The 21,189-nt window shown below is 34.7% G+C and overlaps 1 protein-coding gene and 1 long non-coding RNA gene across 2 annotated transcripts; both read left to right on the top strand.

Moving 5' to 3' along the window:
• Positions 1-1,157: 1,157 nt before the first annotated feature.
• Positions 1,158-2,887, top strand: LOC106337640 (cell division cycle 20.2, cofactor of APC complex-like). Its single transcript, XM_013776761.1, has one exon. The coding sequence runs from the start codon at positions 1,508-1,510 to the stop codon at positions 2,825-2,827; it is 1,320 nt and encodes a 439-aa protein (XP_013632215.1). The 5' UTR covers positions 1,158-1,507; the 3' UTR covers positions 2,828-2,887.
• Positions 2,888-15,770: 12,883 nt separating this feature from the next.
• LOC106337589 lies at positions 15,771-21,098 on the top strand. The gene is made up of 2 exons (XR_001269055.1): positions 15,771-16,069; positions 20,368-21,098. It is a non-coding gene; the product is annotated as an uncharacterized LOC106337589 (long non-coding RNA).
• The last annotated feature ends 91 nt before the right edge of the window (positions 21,099-21,189 follow it).

A 21,189-nucleotide genomic window follows, 5' to 3' on the forward strand; every position in this document is an offset into this window, starting at 1 on the left:
TTGATAAAAGAGAGAATTAGCTCAATATACATAAATGGTGTAAAAATTAGCAATCTATACAATGATTTGACATATGTGTAAATTTCTCTACATTTCTTACAAGTAGAAATTGAATTCCAGATTAAAAAAGTTCATCTATTTTTGTAGAACAAACAATCTACTTTTAATTAAACTCCTATATATTGGGAATGCAAATTCTAATAATTGTAAAGTTAGATATTTTTTTACGAATGCAATTTCTACTTTTATGAGGTATTTTAAAATTTTATAAATGTAAAATTTAGACACTATTCAAATGACTACATGAGATAGAATATGTTTATTAGATTTTTGTTTTGGTTCTACGTAGTGTAGAAAGTGCAATGTAAGAATTAAAAAAAAAAACTGATTTTGGTGAAAATTACGAAAACTTCAGTTTAGAAAATATTCTAAAAATATTTCTAATACTCTAACTTTTCTAAAACATGTATAGGTCGATTTGCCTTGTAAAAATATCAAAAATATATATTTGTAATATTATAAATTCCTTTAAACGTGTATGCAATTTTATTTTTTGTTAGAACTTTTAACTAAACTTTTTTTAAAAGAGTTTTATACTTTTAATTAAACTGTATAATAAAATTAAAATTTTTAATTTTAACGTTTTAAAAATGTTTATAAAAAAATAAAAAATAAATTTTGTAAAACGTTTTTAATAAAAATAAACATTGTAAACTTTATAAAAATAAAATTTTATAAAAGTTTTTGATAAAAACGTTAAATAAACTTTATAAAAAAATGTCTTACAATGTCTTATTTTTATAAAAATAAAAAATAAAACGTTTGTAAATTTTTTAGTTTTATTAAACTTGTTGATAAAAAATAAACTTTTAAATTTTAACGTTTTTAAAACATTTTTTCCTTTTTAATAAAAATTTTAAAATTCAATTAAAAGACATTAATCGTTGACAAGATCAGTGCACGTGTCAAAGCTAAGATGCCAGCAAAAAAAGGAAAACCAAAGCTAAGGTGTACCGAACCTGATTAAAAAATCTAGGGTTAAGAGAATCAAAACAAGTAATCGCAAACTCACCTTCTTAGAAACGTGAGATGTTGATGATTCGAACCTGATTAAAAAAAAAAAGGAAAGATAGATTCGGGAAAGAAAATCGATGGCTGTCTATAAATAACAGAATTGGAAGCAGAAATAGTCCCACACAATTTCTCACATAGTTGCTTCTCTCTCTCTCCTGCTCGTTCGCTTGCTCTGTTCTCCTGCTACGATTACGTTTATGCCAATTTCGTTTTAGGGTTGTTAGAGAATTTGATATTTGCATCTCTTTTGCTCGCTCTGCTAATTGCGTTTTGTTGTTCAGATAATCTTGTAAATTCGTTTTAGATTTTTAGAAAACTTGTTCACCGGTCGCTGTTGTGTTGTCCGTTTCTTGCCTTTGTTAAGCGGTTTTTTAGGTTTTGGTTAATCAGTTTTTTTATCGTCGATCGGTATTGTGTTGTGTGTTTGGTAATAATGAATGCAGGTATGAACTGGAAGGAACATGGTCGGAAGATTCCCAAGGAAAATCTGGACAGATTCATACCGAACAGATCAGCTATGGATTTCGACTTTGCTCATCACGCCCTCACCGAAGCCCTAATCGAAGCAAGAGACGGCCAAAAAAAAGAAGCGCGGGAGCTTTCACCCTCCAAAGAGGCTTACAGGAAGCGTTTGGCTGAAACGCTCGGTCTCAACCGCACCCGTATTCTCGCCTTCAGGAACAAACCTCAACCTCCTCTCCACTCTCATTATCACTCTGCTTCTCTTCACCAACAACCTCTAAAGCCTCGCCGCCGACGCATTCCTCAGTCTTGTAGCAGAGTCTTGGATGCTCCTAACATTCTTGACGACTTCTACCTCAACTTGCTTGACTGGGGTTCTCGTAACGTCTTAGCTATTGCCTTGGGCCACACTCTTTGCCTCTGGGATGCTTCTACCGGCTCTGTATCCGAGTTCGTGACCATTGAGGAAGACCAAGGACCCATCACAAGCATAAGCTGGGCACCTGATGGTTCCCACGTTGCACTTGGCCTCAACAACTCTCAAGTCCAGCTTTGGGATTCTTCATCCATCCGCAAGATAAGAACTTTGAACGGTGTCCACCACTCTAGAGTAGGATCACTTGCATGGAACAATCACATCCTCACAACCGGAGGAATGGACGGGAAGATTGTCAACAACGATGTCAGGATCAGGTCGCATGTTGTGGGAACTTACAGAGGTCACACTGGAGAGATTTGTGGACTCAAGTGGTCAGGTTCTGGAATGCAGCTTGCTAGTGGTGGCAACGATAATGTGGTTCACGTATGGGATCTCTCTTCTGCGTCTTCGAGATGGCTGCACAGGCTTGAGGAACATACTTCTGCCGTGAAAGCTCTTGCTTGGTGCCCCTTCCAATCGAATTTGCTTGCAACTGGTGGTGGTGGAACAGATGGGGCGATCAAGTTCTGGAACACTCACACCGGAGCTTGCTTGAACTCTGTAGACACAGGATCCCAAGTGTGTGCTTTGTTGTGGAGCAAGAATGACAGAGAGTTGCTTAGCTCACATGGGTTTTCTCAGAACCACCTTGCACTTTGGAAGTACCCATCCTTGGTGAAAATGGCTGAGCTCACTGGCCATACATCAAGAGTTCTGTATATGACACAGAGTCCTGATGGCTCTACCGTTGCTTCAGCTGCAGGAGACGAGAGTTTGAGGTTTTGGGATGTTTTTGGAATGCCAGAGACTGCCAAAAAACCTGTTCAGAAAGCAGCCCATGAGCCATTTTCTCGCGTGCCTCGTATCCGTTGAAACTGTCATAACAACAAGCCATTAATCGTTACAGAAGGTATCTCCTTCAATTTTTTATTCTTTCTTGTTATGGAGAGAAGTTTGTAAAATTCTTGTATATTGCTATGATTTTTTTTTATGTTTGCTAACACTAACTTTTGCATTACTTGAACAGAGTATGAACATCTATCACAGCCACGAGACTAGAGGACTAAGCTAATATAGATTTGGTTCAAGGTAAGAGCTAAAACATGTTATAAATTTTATACGTGTGTTGCATTTCTTTTGCTTGTTTACTCTACTAATATTTAAAATTGTCTCTTTTTGGTGTCACAGATGGCTTTCAAGTTTCTTAAGTTTGCATGGTGTTTTTGATTCATGTTTTCGGGTGAAGACTCAAAACTCTATGATTTTTGTTTAAGTTTGGTTGATGTTTTGGATTTGGTTTGTTATTGCACAATATATTACTCTGTTTCGGCTAGGATGTTTGTTTTTGGTTTGGAACTTTGTTATTTAACAATCGATTCAGGTTTTAGGCTTTTGAATATTTTTTATTTAAATCAGGTCTTATACAATTTGGGTGTTTCAATTATACCCGAAAATAACCGAACCCGATCCATAATAATCCGAACCCGACCCGACCTCTTAAATAACCCGAACGGGTTCTACACCTCTCCATCCGAAAACCCAAAAACCCGAATCACCCGACCCGAACCCGAACGGGTACCCGAACGCCCAGGCCTAACATCTACTAATCCCAAGTCTTTCATCTCAAATTTCCCTTTTAGCATGTTCTTTGTTTGATTGATAATGTATTTATTACTTCCAATAATGAGCATATCATCTACATATAGACATAGCAAAACGTACGATTTTTGGTAGTTTTGTAGTATATGAATTTGTCACATTCATTTAGTTTGAAACCATTTGACATCATTGTATTGTCAAATTTTTCGTGTCATTGTTTAGGAGCTTGTTTAAGCCCATAAAGTGACTTAACAAGTCGGCATACTTTGTCTTCCTGTCCGGGAACGACAAAACCCTCAGGTTGTTTCATGTAAATTTCCTCTTCTAAATCACCATTTAGAAAAGCGGGTTTTACATCCATTTGATGGATTTCTAGGTCTCTTAAGGCTGTGATTGCTATCATCAGTCATATTGATGTTATTCTGTTACTGGAGAATATGTATCAAAATAGTCAAAGCCTCCCTTTTGTCGGAATCCTTGAACTACAAGCCTAGATTTGTATTTTCCACCAGGTTTTCATGTCATTATCCATCTATTTTCTAATGCTTTGCAGCCAGGTGATAAATTTGTTATGTACCATGTATAATTTTGCATGATATAATCAAATTCACTTCTGACAGCTTCGTTCCAAAATGGAGCTTCAGGTGAAATCATGGCTTCTGCCAAAGTTTTTGGAACATTTTCTACTAAAACTGCCATTAGGAAATCTTTACCAAAAGTTTTTTCCTTTCGAGCTCTTTTGCTCCTTTGAAGTTCATCTTTTTCTTCATTTTCTGAAATATCATTTATAGAAATCTCAACATTTGTCTCAAGTTCTGAGTCTTTGTCGTTGTCTCTTTCTTCTCGAGTTCGTTTTGAACATTGTTTTTCCTTACATGGAAAAATATTTTCGAAGAAAGATGCATTTCTTGATTTCATAACTGTATTGACATGAATGTTTGATATTTCATATTTATGTACAAGATATCGATATGCACTACTATTATATGCATATTCGATGAAGATGCAATCCACAGTTTTAGGTCCAACACTGACCCTTTTTGGTGGTGGTACCGCAACTTTTGCCAAGCACCCCCACACTTTAACGTATTTATACAAAGGTAAATTGCCTTTCCATAATTCATATGGAGTTTTGCCAGTTACTTTGTGTGAAATTTTGTTGAGGATATAATTAGTGGTAAACAACGCTTCCCCCCCCCCCACATGTTCTGGGGTAACCCAGATTCCTGCAACATTGCATTCATCATCTCTTTTAGAGTTCGATTTTTGCGTTCAACAACTCCATTAGATTCTGGTGAGTAAGGAGTTGTAGTTTGATAGATTATTCCATGTTATTTTCAAAATGCATTAAATGGACCATCATACTCGCCTCTTTTGTCGCTTCTAATTACTTTAATAATTATTTTAAGCTGATTTTCGACCTCGAGTTTAAATTCTTTGAATTTTTCAAAGGTTTCATCTTTGCTATGTAGTAAATATACATAACAATATTTTGTGCAGTCATCTATGAAGATCACAAAGTACTTTTTACCACATCTAGTTTGCATGTATTTTAAATCACATAAATCAGTGTGAATTAAATCTAGAGGTTTATTAGTTATTACAACATGAGGTGATGGCGTTTATGAGGCGATGGCGTTTTTGTGAGCTTAGCTTTTACGCATACTTCACATTTTTGTTTAATTGTTTTGCATTTAGGAATTAGATTTAAATTCATTAATCTTTGTATAGTTTTGTAGTTTACATGGCATAATCTTTCATGCCATATATTTTAAAAGACTCAACCAAATAAGCAACTGGCTCTTTCTTATTCATTGAAACTTTTGGAGCTACAACTTTCGGAGGGACTGTCATTACATTCATCTTAACAAGTCCATCCTTAACATACCGCTTTCCCAAATACATCCCATTCTTCTTAATCATGAGCTTGTCCACCTCAATACTTGTGGCGAATCCATTCTTACTGAGCAAGGTTCCCGAGACCAAGTTCTTCCTCATGTCAGGCACATGCTTCACATTCGTCAGAGTGACTTCACGTTCAGATGTCATCTTCAGAACCACATTGCCGCGGCCTTCAATCTTGGAGACTGCAATGTTCTCCATGAACAGCTTCTCCTGAGTCTTGCTTTTCTGATAAGTGCTGAACATCGCCCTATAAGTGCAAATGTGGGTGGTCTCTCATGTGTCATACCACCATTCCTTTGGGTTGTTGCCTTCTACCATGTTGGCCTCAGTAAACATTGCAACGAGATCCTCCTCAGTGAGATTCGCTTGATGCTTCTCATCTCTGATCTTGCTGCGACACTCAGCAGTCTTGTGTCCCACTTTGTAGCACTAGTGACACTTCCCCTTGAATTCCTCTACATTCGCATTGATTTCAATGCCTTTGTTCTTGAAGTTTTTTCCAGAAGCCTTCAGGGCTGCAGCAGTTTTGGAAGGCTTAGCAGGAGAATGGGTGTGTGCATTTCCTTTGCCTTTGTGCTCAGCCATGTTGACACTATGCTCCTTAGCAGTGACTTTGTCAGCAGTTCAGTTTCTGGATCCCATCTGAAGTCTCATGATGAGCTCCTCGAGCCCCATCTTCTTCATCCTAACTCCTATGAGATTTATTCAACTTCTTGGTGATTCTGACACTATGCTCCTTAGCAGTGACCTTGTCATCTGTTCGGTTTTTGGATTCCATCTGAAGCCTCATGATGAGCTCCTCGAGCCCTATCTTCTTCTTCTTGTGCTTCAAGTAGCTCTTGAAATCCGCATAGCTAGGAGGAAGCTTTTCAATGAAACTAAGAGTTGTGAATGTCTAGCAGGTGGACATTCCTTCAGCAGCGATTTCATGGCAGATGACCTAAAACGCTTCCACCTGATCCATGATGGGTTTTGAATCCACCATTTTGAAGTCATGGAACTTTGCAATCACATACTTCTGGCAGCCAACTTCCTCACCTATGTACTTCCTGTCCAGGGATCTCCACAGCTCTTTCGCAATGGGAATCTCACAGTAGACTCGGTACAATGGGTCAATGAGGCGGCCCAAGTTGTATCCTTTGCAGAAAAAGTCGGAATGCACACATATGTCAACACTTGCGAGAGTGTGCACATCATCAATCCCGTAAGGGACAAGGGGCTTGTCCTCCTGGATGAATTTTTACAGCTTCAGTGTTGTGAGGAAGAACAACATATTCTTCTGCCACGTTTTGAAGCCTTTGCCATCAAACTTGTATGGCATCAATCCTTGAGTGAACACGCTAGGTACAGACGGAGGAGTTTGAACTACCACCGGACAACTTGTGGTTCCTGAAACTGAACCTGTCTGATAAAGACTAACACCGAATAGTTGTTGTTGTTGCTGCAGTGGTTGATGATGTGTTGGCTCCAACGGTTGTCATGGTTGCATCAGTTGCTGCAACGTTGAATGGAGTCTAAGTGACATTGGTGGTGTCAACGGAGGTGTTGTTACCGTTCGTCATTTTTCTGTAGAGAAAACATGAAAACGGATTAATACTCCAAACAACAAATAACATATTATTTTAAAGAAAATAATAGTTTAAAATCAATGGTCATTTTTGGTGTTTGAACCAAATCATATCGATGTCAGACTAGAAAAACGTTTTGCAAACTCGCTTAGAAAAACGTTCGAAGAAACCGTTTTGTGTATACTTTTGGATTGTTTCACAAACTCGCTTTATAAGCATTCGTGGAAACGAATCATTTTAATAACGTTTTAAGAATGTATCAAAAACGTTTTGAGATAATGCTAGAAAAGAATCCGCAGAGTGTTATGAAATAAATAAGAAACGTTTTGGGGAAGTGCTATAAAGGAAATCACAAACACGTTTACAGAAGAACAAAGAAACGTTTCACGGATAAGCATATAGCAAATCGCAAACATCGTTTCAATAAAACCAGAAAAGGTTTCAATGAATCGTATATCAATAAACGTTTTTCGGTAGTGCTACAGAGCAAAACGTAGTAGCGTATATAAGAGCACACTCATGCCATATTTCAAAGTATAAGTAACGAGTTTTTCAGGTTATTACTTTTTGCAATAGCTCATGATAAACAACAAACGTTACAAGCGTGTGTGACTATAGGAAGATTGTAGAAGCCAGAAAACCGGACTGACATAAACGATATAATAAAAGCGATGTTAAGGAAAATAGACGATTGTAAAAAACGAATACAAGAACGATAAGAAATCGTATTCGCAAACGGACATAGAGTCGAGATATAATATATTTCCTTAACTCTAAATAATTTCTCAGTTAGTAAGACGAGACTGTACAAATATGGAGTCCCAGGATACAACCATGGCAGACGAATCACGACACACACTGCGTAACTGTTTCAAAAGTCCGTGTAATTTCACCCCATTTCTTACTGCAACGCCAACATTTCATGCAACCCTATTAATTTGACGTCTAAGGAACTGTTTCTCTCTAAAAATCTCAGCCTCTCACCGATTGATAGGAAATCACATAAATCATTGTCAACAACCCAACGCTTGTGCGGGGCTCCGCACCTAGTATCAATAAAACCGACTGTCATTTTGAAAGCTGAGTCTTCAAGAGATCTACCGACTACCGCATTCACAGACCCTCTCCTCCGCTCCGCCCCTCCTATGGGACATGTGATGGTGTTTAACTTAACCAATAATTAATTTAGAATTTGTCTAAACGAAACAAAAAATAGCATAGTTGTCTTTTTGGTATAAAATTTTTTCATCCGTTTTCTTTGTCTTTTTTACTCTTTCCATTTCTAAAACCTAATGAAATAAATAGTTTTATGAATCAAAACATTATAAAAAATAAAAACAATTGATAAAAGAGAGAATTAGCTCAATATACATAAATGGTGTAAAAATTAGCAATCTATACAATGATTTGACATATGTGTAAATTTCTCTACATTTCTTACCTTGAATTTCCAAAACTACCTTTCTTCACACTCTCTTTCCTCTTTCAAATTCTTACACATTCTCACACAGTCTTACACTCTCTTTCCTCTTACACATTCTTACACTTTCTTTCCTCTTATATTCTCTTTCATCCTATACTTTCGCATTCTCTTTCATCCTATACTTTCGCATTCTCTTTATTAATCTCAATTTAGAAAAATTACGAGCATATGAAAAAAAGAATATATTTGGGGGATCTTCCAAACTGTCTAACAACAACGACAACACGTAAATGTTTCAACTAATATAACTTATAACCGCTAAGATATATTGTTATATATGATCTAACATAACATGTATCATATAACAAATTATATATCAGCTACCATAACATGTACCAAGTAATAAACAATCTATTAATTTTTTTATACCAATTTATATATCAGGTAACATAACATATGCCAGATAACAAATATTTTATAAGATAATAAGAAGTCTATGTAGCAGGTAACATAACATATACCAGATAACAAATATTTTATCAGATAACAACAAGTCTATGTACCATGTAACAAAATAATTTATCAGATAACAAACAATTTATCAAAAAATGTATCAACTCGCAAATCATATATCTACCAATTTATTAAGTAACAAACCATGTATGCAAAATGTATACTAGAATCGAGACTAATAAACAAACATATTTTAGAATTACTAACATGATTTATTTGCCTAATGTTTACGTTTTTCCAGAAAAAATAGAAGAGTTAAATCAATTGGTTTATTTGTTGGATAAAGACATGATTTTCTGACCCCTAGACTAACACTGACCAGACAGTGCACATGAATCGAGTTATAGGCTAGATGGGTAAAATTGTAAACGAATTTATTTTAGTCACCATCATGGTAGAATGCGTATTATGTTTGTCTCTGGGTATATGGACGTCAATTATCTCTTGATAAAATACTCATATGCACAAACTGGTAATTTGTTGTTTTTGTTGAAAAATTTGATAAACAAAATTTTAATTACATTCTACTAAAAGTAAATTTCGTCTTCTACAGAAAATGAGTTAATAGAAATTGAATTCCAGATTAAACATGTTCATCTATTTTTCTAGAACAAACCATCTACTTTTAATTAAACTCCTAAATATTGGGAATGCAAATTCTAATAATTGTAAAGTTAGATATTATTTTTACGAATGCAAATTCTACTTTTATGAGGTATTTTAAAATTCTATGAATGTAAAATCTAGACAATATTCAAATGGCTACATGAGGTAGAATCTGTTTATGAAATTTTGGTGAAAATTATAAAAACTTCAGTTTAGAAAATATTCTAAAAATATTTATAATACTCTAACTTTTCTAAAACATGTATAGGTCGATTTGCCTTGTAAAAATATCAAAAAAATATTTGTAATATTTAGGGCTGGGACTTCGGATATTCGGTTCGGGTTCGGATAAGATCCGATCGGGTCCGGGTTTTTCGGATAAATGAATTCTATACCCAATGGGTACTTAGTAAATTTCGGTTCGGGTTTCGGATCGGGTACTACCGGTTTCGGTTCGGTTCCGGGTACCCGTTTCTTAGGTGAATTATATAAATATTTACAAAATGAAATAATTATATACCAGTTTTTTAAATCGTATATATATTAGTAATATGTATTAAATACAACGAAGTTGAACTAGTCTAGTGGTATTGCAGTTGTTGCTTTGCCTATCCAACCCGGGTTCAACCCTCGAAAGATACAAATCTATGTTTTTTAAGCATAGAATTCGGGTTAAACGGGTACCCGTTCGGTTTCGGGTAAAAACCGGAACCGAACCGATACCCATGGATAATTAACACTAATACCCATCGGATAAATTGCCTAGAACCGAAACCGAACCGAACCGGTCCATTTCGGGTCGGTTCCGGTTCGGGTATTCGGTTATGGATAAAAATCCCAGGCCTAGTAATATTCTAACTTCCTTAAAACGTGTTTGCACTTTTATTTTTTTGTTAAACTTTTAAATAAGCTTTTTTTAAAAAAGGTTTTATACTTTTAATTAAATTGTATAGTAAAATTAAAATTTTTAATTTTAACGTTTTAAAAATGTTTATAAAAAAATAAAAAATAAAAAATTTTAAAACGTTTTTTAATAAAAATAAACTTTGTAAACTTTATAAAAATAAAAGTTTTTAAAAGTTTTTAATAAAAACGTTAAATAAACTTTATAAAAAAATGTCTTATAATGTCTTATTTTTATAAAAAAAATTAAAACATTTGTAAAATTTTTAGTTTTATTAAACTTTTTAATCTCTACTAATAAAAGGGACCTTTTGAGGCTACATAGAACGTCCACATCAGCCAAAAAAACTTCTCTCAGAAGATGCCACGTGGCAATTTACTATTTTACTAAACTATAAAAAAAATATACAATTTATAAAATAGAAATATTACATTAAACATCTATATGCAATATTATTCATTACCCTACCAATTCAAGGACTATATATGTGATGTATCGATGTCTAGCAAATCCTCAAACCGTCTTAGAATCAAAAACTTGACAAAACCCAGAACCACAGCTTCCACCTATGGCGAGTACTAAACTCCAGTTTTTTTTTTTTATGAAGAAAGAGTTTATGGATTTGGACATGGTTTTTCTGGATGAGAAGGTAACATTACTGAGAATTTTCTCTTTTTTACTCAGTTTTAAATTTTTTGATTCATCTATTCGAGGTATGCCATCTGACTATAGCACTAATATTTTCAGTCAACTTTGGTCCAACGTCTATTGGGGATCATAGACTCAACACTTTCAAGCTCATGCCGAGGGAAAAGAGAATTTACTACTAATACTACGTGGATTTGCAAGATATGTTTAGCTACTCATGCTTTTCTTAAGCTCTAACTTTAAGCTGAAACTAGATCTCGATCCGCGCAACCGCGCAGATTTTTGTTTTCATTTATTTTTATATAAGCATTTTTTTTCAATTCTAAATTGGTATATATTATAATATATATGTGTCTATCAATTTTTAAAACATAATAATTTTGCGGTATATTTTTTTCATTGAATAGATTGTTTCTAACTTTCACATGTATTTGTATCTTCTTTTATATATATATTTTGGATTATTATTTCATTATTAAAATCGTAACTATATATATAAAGATTAGTAACATATTGTTTTATTGTCATATTCAAAGATAGTGTAACATTTCACAAATTTAGAAAGTTTTTAAAAAATTAAAATTTCCGATTCATAGATTTATATTATCGAGTAAATAATTAAACATTTAGTTTTTGTTTAGTTTTTAAAATAAACTATATAGTTTTAAATTTTTTTCATTGGTTTAAGGTAGTAACGATTAATTATAATTTTTTTTATTTAAAAAAATCTTTATAATTTTAAAATTTAACATCAACAAATATTTAAATAATTAACATATGGGGAGGTATAGTATTACAACATTAAATTATATCTATTTAATTTATACTATCTATAAATCCAATGGATCATCTATTGTTTAAATCCAATTATTGATAGTCCAATAAAAAAAAATTTTAGGGCCAAAATTTAAATGATAAGATTAGAAATTAAATGTAACATGACTTTCTAGGAATAAGTCTATTAGGTCCATTTAAAAAAAAATCACACATGAATCAAGATTGTGACTTCTGTTTTAATATATAAGATTTAGAGCTTAATTATGTCTTCAATTCACACATGTTTTCTGCAGACGTTTTTGGTGTTGTTTGTGGCATCAAGATCACCTTTAACAATGAAACTCAGGGAATACAACGTGTTATGATTACAATCTGAGTTGACAAATAGGTTAGCTTGACGCTTATGTTATATAGTTTTTCACAAATAGGTTAGTGTCCTTGGTCTCAGTACAACCGTATGTTTACAACTGCCATATAATACAGCATCATCATACCATTTTCCTTAATTTCCTCATATCTAATTGTAGGTAAAATTTTTTTGAAAAAAACCTCGGGAAACACTTCTCTTTCGACAATGAATGCCTAGCTAGCCAGAGTATTTTTGAAGCATAAAATTTTGCAGCCTCAATCTTTGCTTCCCAAATTTATCTAATTGGTGTTCTCAATCCAAAAATTTCACATATGATGTGAACTTTTGGCTGTCGTTTTCAACAACCAAGATGTATACTTTCTTCATGTTTGTGGAGTGGTTTGATTCAAGATTAAAACTTTTTTCTGATGAAATAAAGATTTTGTGGATGCATGTCAAGTAGATTTACGAGAGGCTAAAAGTGTACACTGTACATCGCAGGGAAAAAGCCTATGTAAGGTTCAGTTGTAACACTGGTGGTGCTATGGGGATGAACATGGTAACCAAAGGTGTGCATAATGTTATTGAGTTCCTCACCTATGATTTCCCATACATGGATGTGATCGGAATCTCTGGAACGGGAAATCATAGGTGAGGAACTCACCAGAAATTTCTTATAGCTTAGAGCCATCGTGAGACTAAAACACTCTAGATTTATTGGTCCGGTAACTTCTTCTCGGACTACCTGCTGCAGTGAACTGGATCAAGCGACGCGGCAAATCAGTATTTTGAAAGACAGTAATCAGAGGAGAGATCGTGAAAGGAAACTCACCAGATATACTCGATCGACTTCTTCTTCCTACACAATCTGTGATATGATGGTATTTATATATATGATTAGACTGTTGTTTCTAAAACGAATTGAGTGGACATTTAGTAAACTTAGTAATCAATCCAAAGTGTTTTGAGCATATTAGTAAAAGTGAAAACAAGTATGGCTGTATTGGTGGAGCTCAATATGCTCAAGAACCTCACCGTCTATGCTGTTGCAGGCTCTCTATTGGTGGATTCAACACTCACGCCAGCAAGATAGTGTTTGATATATTGATAGCCACTTGCCAAGATCCAGCTCAAAACATGGAGAGCTCTCAAGGCAGCACAATGATGAAGCCATTAATGGGAAAGATATACAATTATCTATCACTACACCATCTATTGACGTAATTGATTAAATCTCTCTCTTAAGTTCTTGAATTTGACTTGACATATTTATTTATCATGGTTTACATTCTCAGGTTGGGACAATGAGAGAAGGAACAAAGTTTTCGTATTAATCGATTTACTTAAACCTGCTAGGTGTTAAAAGAACGGCCATGGAATCGATGGGGATGAACTCAAGCCTTGAGTCTCAAGGAGAGTAGCGATGATAGTGGCATGAGCAGTTTTGGCCTGAGAGTTATCTCTAATGTCAGCAATTTCAGCTGGAGAACTTATAAGTAGTCACATGAAATACAAAAGATCCAGCAAAGATATCTCTGGAGCAACGACATGGACGGCAATAACGTTATACCTTTACCCTTACAAAAAGATTGAGCATTCCAACATAGTGGAGAACACTTAGCGTTTTTTTTAGTTTGTGCCTTTATCTTTTCAAGTTGTAGGAAGCAAGAGCATGTAAATTTATACATCTATCGTCTTCCAAAACCAAAAAAAAAAGCATTTAAATTTGAAATATGTATGTTATTTGGATTACGTATGAAAATCTAATCATCCAGCAAAAATAATTATTCTTAGTCTTTTGGGATTGTGGTATAAACCGATGTGTGCATAAAAACATGTAAAAATGTTAGTAATTTAAATAGATTCAGGAACAAATTTATTGAAAAGCAAACAAAGTCATTGTTTTCAACTTTTTATCAAAGTAAGATCAGCCAAAAAGAAAAAAAAACAAGTGAATCTAAGAGTTTTTTTCTCTCTTTTAATCATACTATAATTTATACTGAGAAAACACAACATATAATTTACATAAAATCAAAATAAATGGTGAAAAATATAACTAAATAAATAAATAAATAATAATAAACATTATAAAATGGAAAAGATGAAAAAATCATTTTCACGATTTAAACATGAGATTAAAGGTATTTTTTAAAAATAGATGTAATTTAAAATTAAAATGACAATGAAAATATAAGGAAATAAAAGTAAATGACTTAAAATCAAAAAACAATATGTATAAAGATTTATCCTACACATATAAATAAAACATATCATCATTAAAATTACTCAACACTTACCTAAGAGATTTGCTTATTGGCAACAAGACGAATGTTAGAATATCTTAACACCAAACATTTAAAATCAAAAAGAATGATAAAGTAAAAACAACCAATCAAGAAAATAATAATTTATAGATATATATAACCAAATATTTCAAAATAAAAATTTAAAAATATAAAAATTATCCGCGCGAAGTACGGACCAAACCCTTATAAATATTACATTAAACATTTATCGCAATATTTAGAATAAGTAAATATAAAATATGAAAAAATAAATAATAAGTAAACATACTATATAAAAAAAAAGTATTACATTAAACGTATATCGTAATATTATTATTTGATATAAAAGCAAAAAAAATTGGAATACGTAAATATACAAAATAAGAAAAAATAAACAATAAGTAAATATTCAATATAAAAATAGAAAAACTAAATTAAAATCTATCTGAAAAAAATAGTAAAAATGTATCAAAACATATAGCTCTGCGACTAAAAATTTAGTTTAAATGATAATAGTTCACTTAAGTACGTGACTATAATATCGTAATAATATTTGCTTGGTTTGGGCTCCATTAGAAATTTAGTTTGATAAATAAATCCACTTTCTAATTTTAAAATAATAAATTTAAGACAAATGAGATGTTGCTGTCAATTACCAATGTGTACATCTCTTAAAATATAAAACATATCTAATTATTACAAAAAAATTCAAATGTAACATATTTTAATATAAAAGTAAAAAAAAATACTCTTATGTAAATATTTATTGATTATCATGCATATAATTAGACATTGTTTTATTTTTAAAAATTCAATTATGCTGACAAGATAATAAAATTAAAATATGTTCGATAAATAGTTTATTTTCTAAAATACCATGAAATATGTTTTAAATTTATAAAATAACATAAAATGTATATTAACAACAGAACCATATATTTAAATTATGTATCAAAATATCTAAATAATGTTAGAAAAACCGGCGCGTAGCGCCGCTAAACCCCTAGTCTATCTATATAAATAAAGGGGGCTTTTATCTCTCCTTAAGATGTACACATCAGCAAGGATTGAGGGGCAAAAGATGACACGTGTACTCCTGCTTTTTAACACATTCGGCCGTCTTTCGAGTTTTGGGAACGAAGTGAACTTATGCTTTTTCGTTGGCCCATTACAAATGTTTATATTGTTGTCCGTTTAAATTAGGTCAATAGCCCATTGCTTAAAAGCTAAAACGTTTTCGACCTCTCCTCTATGGTCGAAACTCTCCTAGCTACCTCCACCTTTCTGAAACCGTCGAAATTACTCCAATCATCCACTCCTCTGCGATTAAATATTTGATGTGGTTGATGGCATTCATTCATAGCAATAAATTCATCTGTCCAGCTTCCAAGCGTTCCTCACATATCGCATACACTATATATGAATGATGAACTCTCCTAGGTGTACTTTGTAAGGTTGCTGGTCTAATACCAATATCTCGAGAAGGAGAATGATGATGTGGATATCAAAATTGGCAAAGGCTGTCTGCTTCGTGACAGGTATGTAGACATAAACTTTCTTTCATTTCCGATACTAAATTTCTAAAGTTGTAAGAGCAACACTAACCCATATACCCACTTAAGGTCTCTTAATGACTTTTTTAATATTAATTGTTAGTTAAGAGATATTGCTAAGAGACACTTTTTTTTTTGGGTTGCAATGGTAGTCTCTTAACGGATTCTTTAAAAAAAGAATTATTAAACATTGTTTTATTTTATTTAAAAATTATTTAGTACATAAAACATAGTAAAATATTACATTTTAAAATATATTTAAAAATAAAAACATTAAAACATAGATTAAAAATAAAGTAGGATAATTGAAAGAAACATTTGAGCTCAGTTGTTGTTTCCATATTTTCGCCATATATGTTCAACCAAATCATGTTTGAGTTGTTGATGCATTTGTCTATCACGAATACTAGTTCGAACACCCATCATATTGGCGATATTTGTAGGGATATCTGTAGAATACGCGAGATCCACATGTGAACTTCCGTTGTCCTCAGCTAGTTGGAACTCTGAAACATCAAATTGAGTGTATCCATCTCGTTCGTCTTCCACTATCATATTATGGAGGATGATACATGCTCGCATCATCTTTCCAATTTTGACTTTATCCCAAAAAAATGCGGGATTTTTAATAATGGCAAAGCGAGCTTGCAAGACTCCAAAAGCCCGCTCGACATCTTTTCGGGCAGCTTCTTGATGTTGAGCAAATAAAACCGCTTTCGGACCTTGTGGTATTGGAATGGATTGGATAAAAGTTGTCCATCTCGGATAAATACCATCGGTGAGATAGTAGGTCATATGACACTCTCTTCCATTTACAGTGTAGGTGACTTGCGGAGCTTGACCATTAATTATGTCATCAAAAACAGGTGAGCGATCAAGAACATTGATATCATTTAAGGTACCTGGAGGTCCAAAAAACGCATGCCATATCCATAGATCATACGAAGCAACCGCCTCTAAAACGATTGTGGGTTTTCCCGAACCACGTGAATATTGACCTTTCCAAGCGGTGGGACAATTCTTCCACTCCCAGTGCATACAGTCGATGCTTCCTATCATCCCGGGAAATCCCCGATACTCTCCAATATCAAGTAGACGTTGAAGATCAGCCGGTGTTGGTCTTCTGAGGTACTCATCGCCGAATAAATTTATTATTCCTTCCACAAAATTTTCCAAACATGACCGTGTAGTTGTTTCACCGAGTCGGAGGTATTCGTCGACCGCATCAGCCGCATTGCCATAAGCTAAGACATGAATGGCTGGCGTACACTTTTGAAGTGGAGAAAGACTCTGTCTTCCAAGAGGATCTCTCTTTTCTCGAAAGAATTGAACTTCATTGGAGAGTCGATCAACAATACGCGTGAATAGTGACTTGTTCATTCTAAATCGTCGTCCGAATAGATTGTGAGGGTAGGTTGGAGTTTCACTGAAATAATCATTCCATAAACACACGTCGCCTTCTGCACGATTTCGCTCGATATAAACTCGTTTTTTTCTTTTTTTCCTCTTTTCTTCTTGAATACCATTATGAATTGATAAATTGTCAAACGTTTGATCAACAATTTGATCGAAATATTGATCAAATTGTTGATCGAAATATTGATCAAAATTATCATCATTTGATCCATCAAAGGTATTATGAGAAGAGGATGCCATTTTTGGGAAGTTAAAAAAAAACAAATGATCTTTGTTTTTATGAGGATGAGGGATTGAGTTTGTGATCAAACGCTCAAATTGGTGTTTAAAAAAAAGAGAGATTGCGATAGAGAAATGATCGTTCTGAGTAAGAGAGAATGAGTAAACACAAACACATAAGGAGACTTTATATAGAAACACAAACACAAACGTCAAACCATTAAAAAAAATCCAGTGACACAAACTTCTTCCCATGACACCTGCTGTACAACAATACTACAACATGATTACAGAAGCAGCGTGAAAAAAATAAACAAGACTCATGCATGAACGAGACCCCGTGACACAAGACGACAACTATGTTTGCTCCACAACTCTTTCACTCCGTGACACAAGACGACAACTCTGTTTGCTCCTTCTGATCGTTCCTGAAAGGTAAGTGTAAAATAGAAATCGTGAGAACATTATTCAAAGACAGGAAACACAAAGCAAACTCTAACATTAAACGTTTAAAGACATAGAGTTACAAGACCAACCGAGACAAGAAACAAGAATCAGAGAGTTACCAAAGACAAGAACAGAGACTAACACATTAAGCAACAGAGTAAAAATGCTAGACTTCTAGTTATATATCAAGTCACTGATGAGCTTCTTCTTGAGGGCTTCTTCATAGTCGCCTAGAGGTTCTTTTTTGGCAATAAGAGAGTCAAGTAGACTCATCTTCGAGACCTTCTCTTTCACTACCAAGTCTTTCTCGTTCACTGCCAAGTCTTGCTGTTTAATGTCACACATTCTCTGAAACTCAGCATGCACAGTCTCCTCTGCCATAGTCTTCTTACCACCGGCCTTTGCAGCCTTCACACCCGCTGGACGCTTGGATCCAGTAGCTTGCGAGCTTGATGAATCTGCACCATCATCACACTTCCTCTTCTTAGAGCTTCCATCAGTTTTGGCAGTGGCAAGGTCACACCACTTCTGATCGTTCCTTAACTCCTTCCAGGCATGCTCAAGGGTGAATTTCTTCTTGTGGTTATTGTAGAAAATTTCATGGGCTCGCTTCAGGACATCATTCTCATTGCATCCGCTAGCCTTCTCTCTCGTTACGGCTTCATAACACCCACAGAACTTGCTCACCAAGTTGTTAATCTTGTGCCACCTTTGCTTACAGTGGCTAGGCTCTCTCTGCTCGCAGCCAGCAAGCTTCGGACTTGCCCCAAAGTAAGCTGCGACTCTCTTCCAGAAGGCGCCTGATTTTTGCTCGTTACCAACCACTGGATCCTTACTCGTGTTAAGCCACGAGCTGATCAATACAACATCATCAGTCGGCGTCCATTTTCTTCGTTCCCGACGTTCGCCAACATCCTTCCCGACATCATCAGTGCGTAGAGGAGGAACTCGAGATGAAGATAGTGTACTATCTTCATGGTTAGCAAATGAAATACTTTGTTGGCTAAGTAGCTCAACAAAGTTTGAACTCTGCATAAATGGATTAGAATCCATCTCGACAGGATGCTCAAATAAGAGAGAAAAGAAAAGCACAATGATGAAGAAGTGAGAAGAGAAGAACACGGATAGAGGACAGATGAGAAGGAAACATATTTTTATACACTGAAGAAGGTAGCAATGCATTGATCACAAACCAACATTTGCTTTCTATCTGAGTGGACATATATCTAAAACATTAAACACAACCATAACCTAACACAATTTATTATCATCAAACCATCCATATCTATCAAACCATAACTTCTATTTATTATCTTAACAGAACCATTACCTAACGCAAACAGAGTTTTTATTCAAACATAGGAAAGAGAAAGGTTTTATTCAAACAATCCATATCTATCAAACCATTGTTGACAAAGTATTAGCTTAACATAACGCGATCATCACACTACACCATCCATATTACCGACGATTCAATACCACCAACGAATACAAACAAGAATCAATAACAACATAATCAACCGCAAACAACCAACGAATACAGACAACGCTTTAATCAACAGGATCAGAGTAAAGATAAAAGTTTTACCTGTCTGAACAGTCGTAGGCCTTTGTTGTACCTTGATACGATCCACGATCATGCTCACACAAAGACAGAAACCAAAAAAAAAATTTAGTTTTTCAATTTTTAACAGTTCACGAACAAGAACCGGCTCAATCAAAGACATGCATAGTTGAATCAATCAAAGGCATGCATAGAGGAGAGAATCAAAGACACGCTTTACCTTTCGATTCCCTTGAGAAACAATCGCCGACTCTCCCTCGTCTGAGATAGCCACCACGGGAGAGAAATCGCCGTTTCCTTCACCGAGGATAGCCACCGATTGAGAGCTCGCCGTTTTCCATCGTCGACCAGAGACACCCATAGAGACGTCGACCAAAGCCACAGGGAGAAATCGCCAGAGGAGACGAAACGAAAAGAGAACGGAGAGAAAGAAAGAAAATAATTCTCCTCCAGCTTTCCTCTAGCCAATAGCGTTGTGCCACGTCACACTTTGGAACCGTCCCTTCCAGCTCCAAATTAGGAGACGTGCTTTCGGTTTAATGCGTTTTTCCTTTTTTTTATCATTAATTACCCTAAGACACACCGCTAAGAGATGGCGTTAATGGTGCTCTAACGCTTTGGATGCCATAACTCAAAGATTAACATGGAAAGGCGGGCATGACGAAGCTGCAGCTGCTACAATGTACCTAAAGGACACACTTACTACTGAAGAACAGCAACAACTAATCACCTGTCTCTCCAAAGATAAAGTAAATAATCCTACCCTTCATGAGATCATAATCACTCTAAAAGTTAATCTTTTAATTGGTCTTTGTATTGTATCTGGTTTCTGAATAGAGGAAAGAATTATAGTGGAAAACACTTACGGTTGGGGAGGTTGGGAAATAAGCCAGAAAATGCAACAAAATAAGTATCAATAAGGAAAAAAAGAGTGCTCTGATTTTATGAAAGCAGTCAGAAACTACTACTCTTGGTTGTGTTGAAGTTAGCTTCTTAGTACTGAGAGAAAACAATGTACACAATCTATAGATAATATTATATTCGATTTATTATTCCAAAGAAAACCTTAGAAATCAATGGGATGACGTGATCATAGTCCAGATTTGCCAATGTTATTTGTGTTACGTCGGCTCTTCTTCCGGGCTCTTTTTCCTGTACCACGGCTCTTGCTGCCCTTTTTGGAAGGTATGTTTGCTCGCTTCGACCAAACCCATCTCATAGTCACTAAGATTCGATTTTAAGTGTAGGTTTGTTTGCTCATGATTGTTGTTCTCTGTTTCTTGAGACAAATGCAGGGGATTGCAGAGCTGTTCTCTGTAAGAAGGTGAAGCAATAAACATGTCTCAAGACGACAGACCAATCTACTTACCAGAAAGAACAAGAGTGGAAGCTTCGTCAATGACGGTTACTTAAACGGCATTCTATAAGTCACACAAGCTCTAGGCGATTAGGACATCAC

This window comes from Brassica oleracea, chromosome C4 (assembly GCF_000695525.1).
Source record: "Brassica oleracea var. oleracea cultivar TO1000 chromosome C4, BOL, whole genome shotgun sequence".
In the NCBI taxonomy this organism is placed as follows: Eukaryota; Viridiplantae; Streptophyta; class Magnoliopsida; order Brassicales; family Brassicaceae; genus Brassica; species Brassica oleracea.

Coding starts and splice junctions, on each gene's coding strand:
- LOC106337640 (XM_013776761.1), top strand. CDS start 1,508: ATGAATGCAGGTATGAACTGGAAGGAACATGGTCGGAAGATTCCCAAG.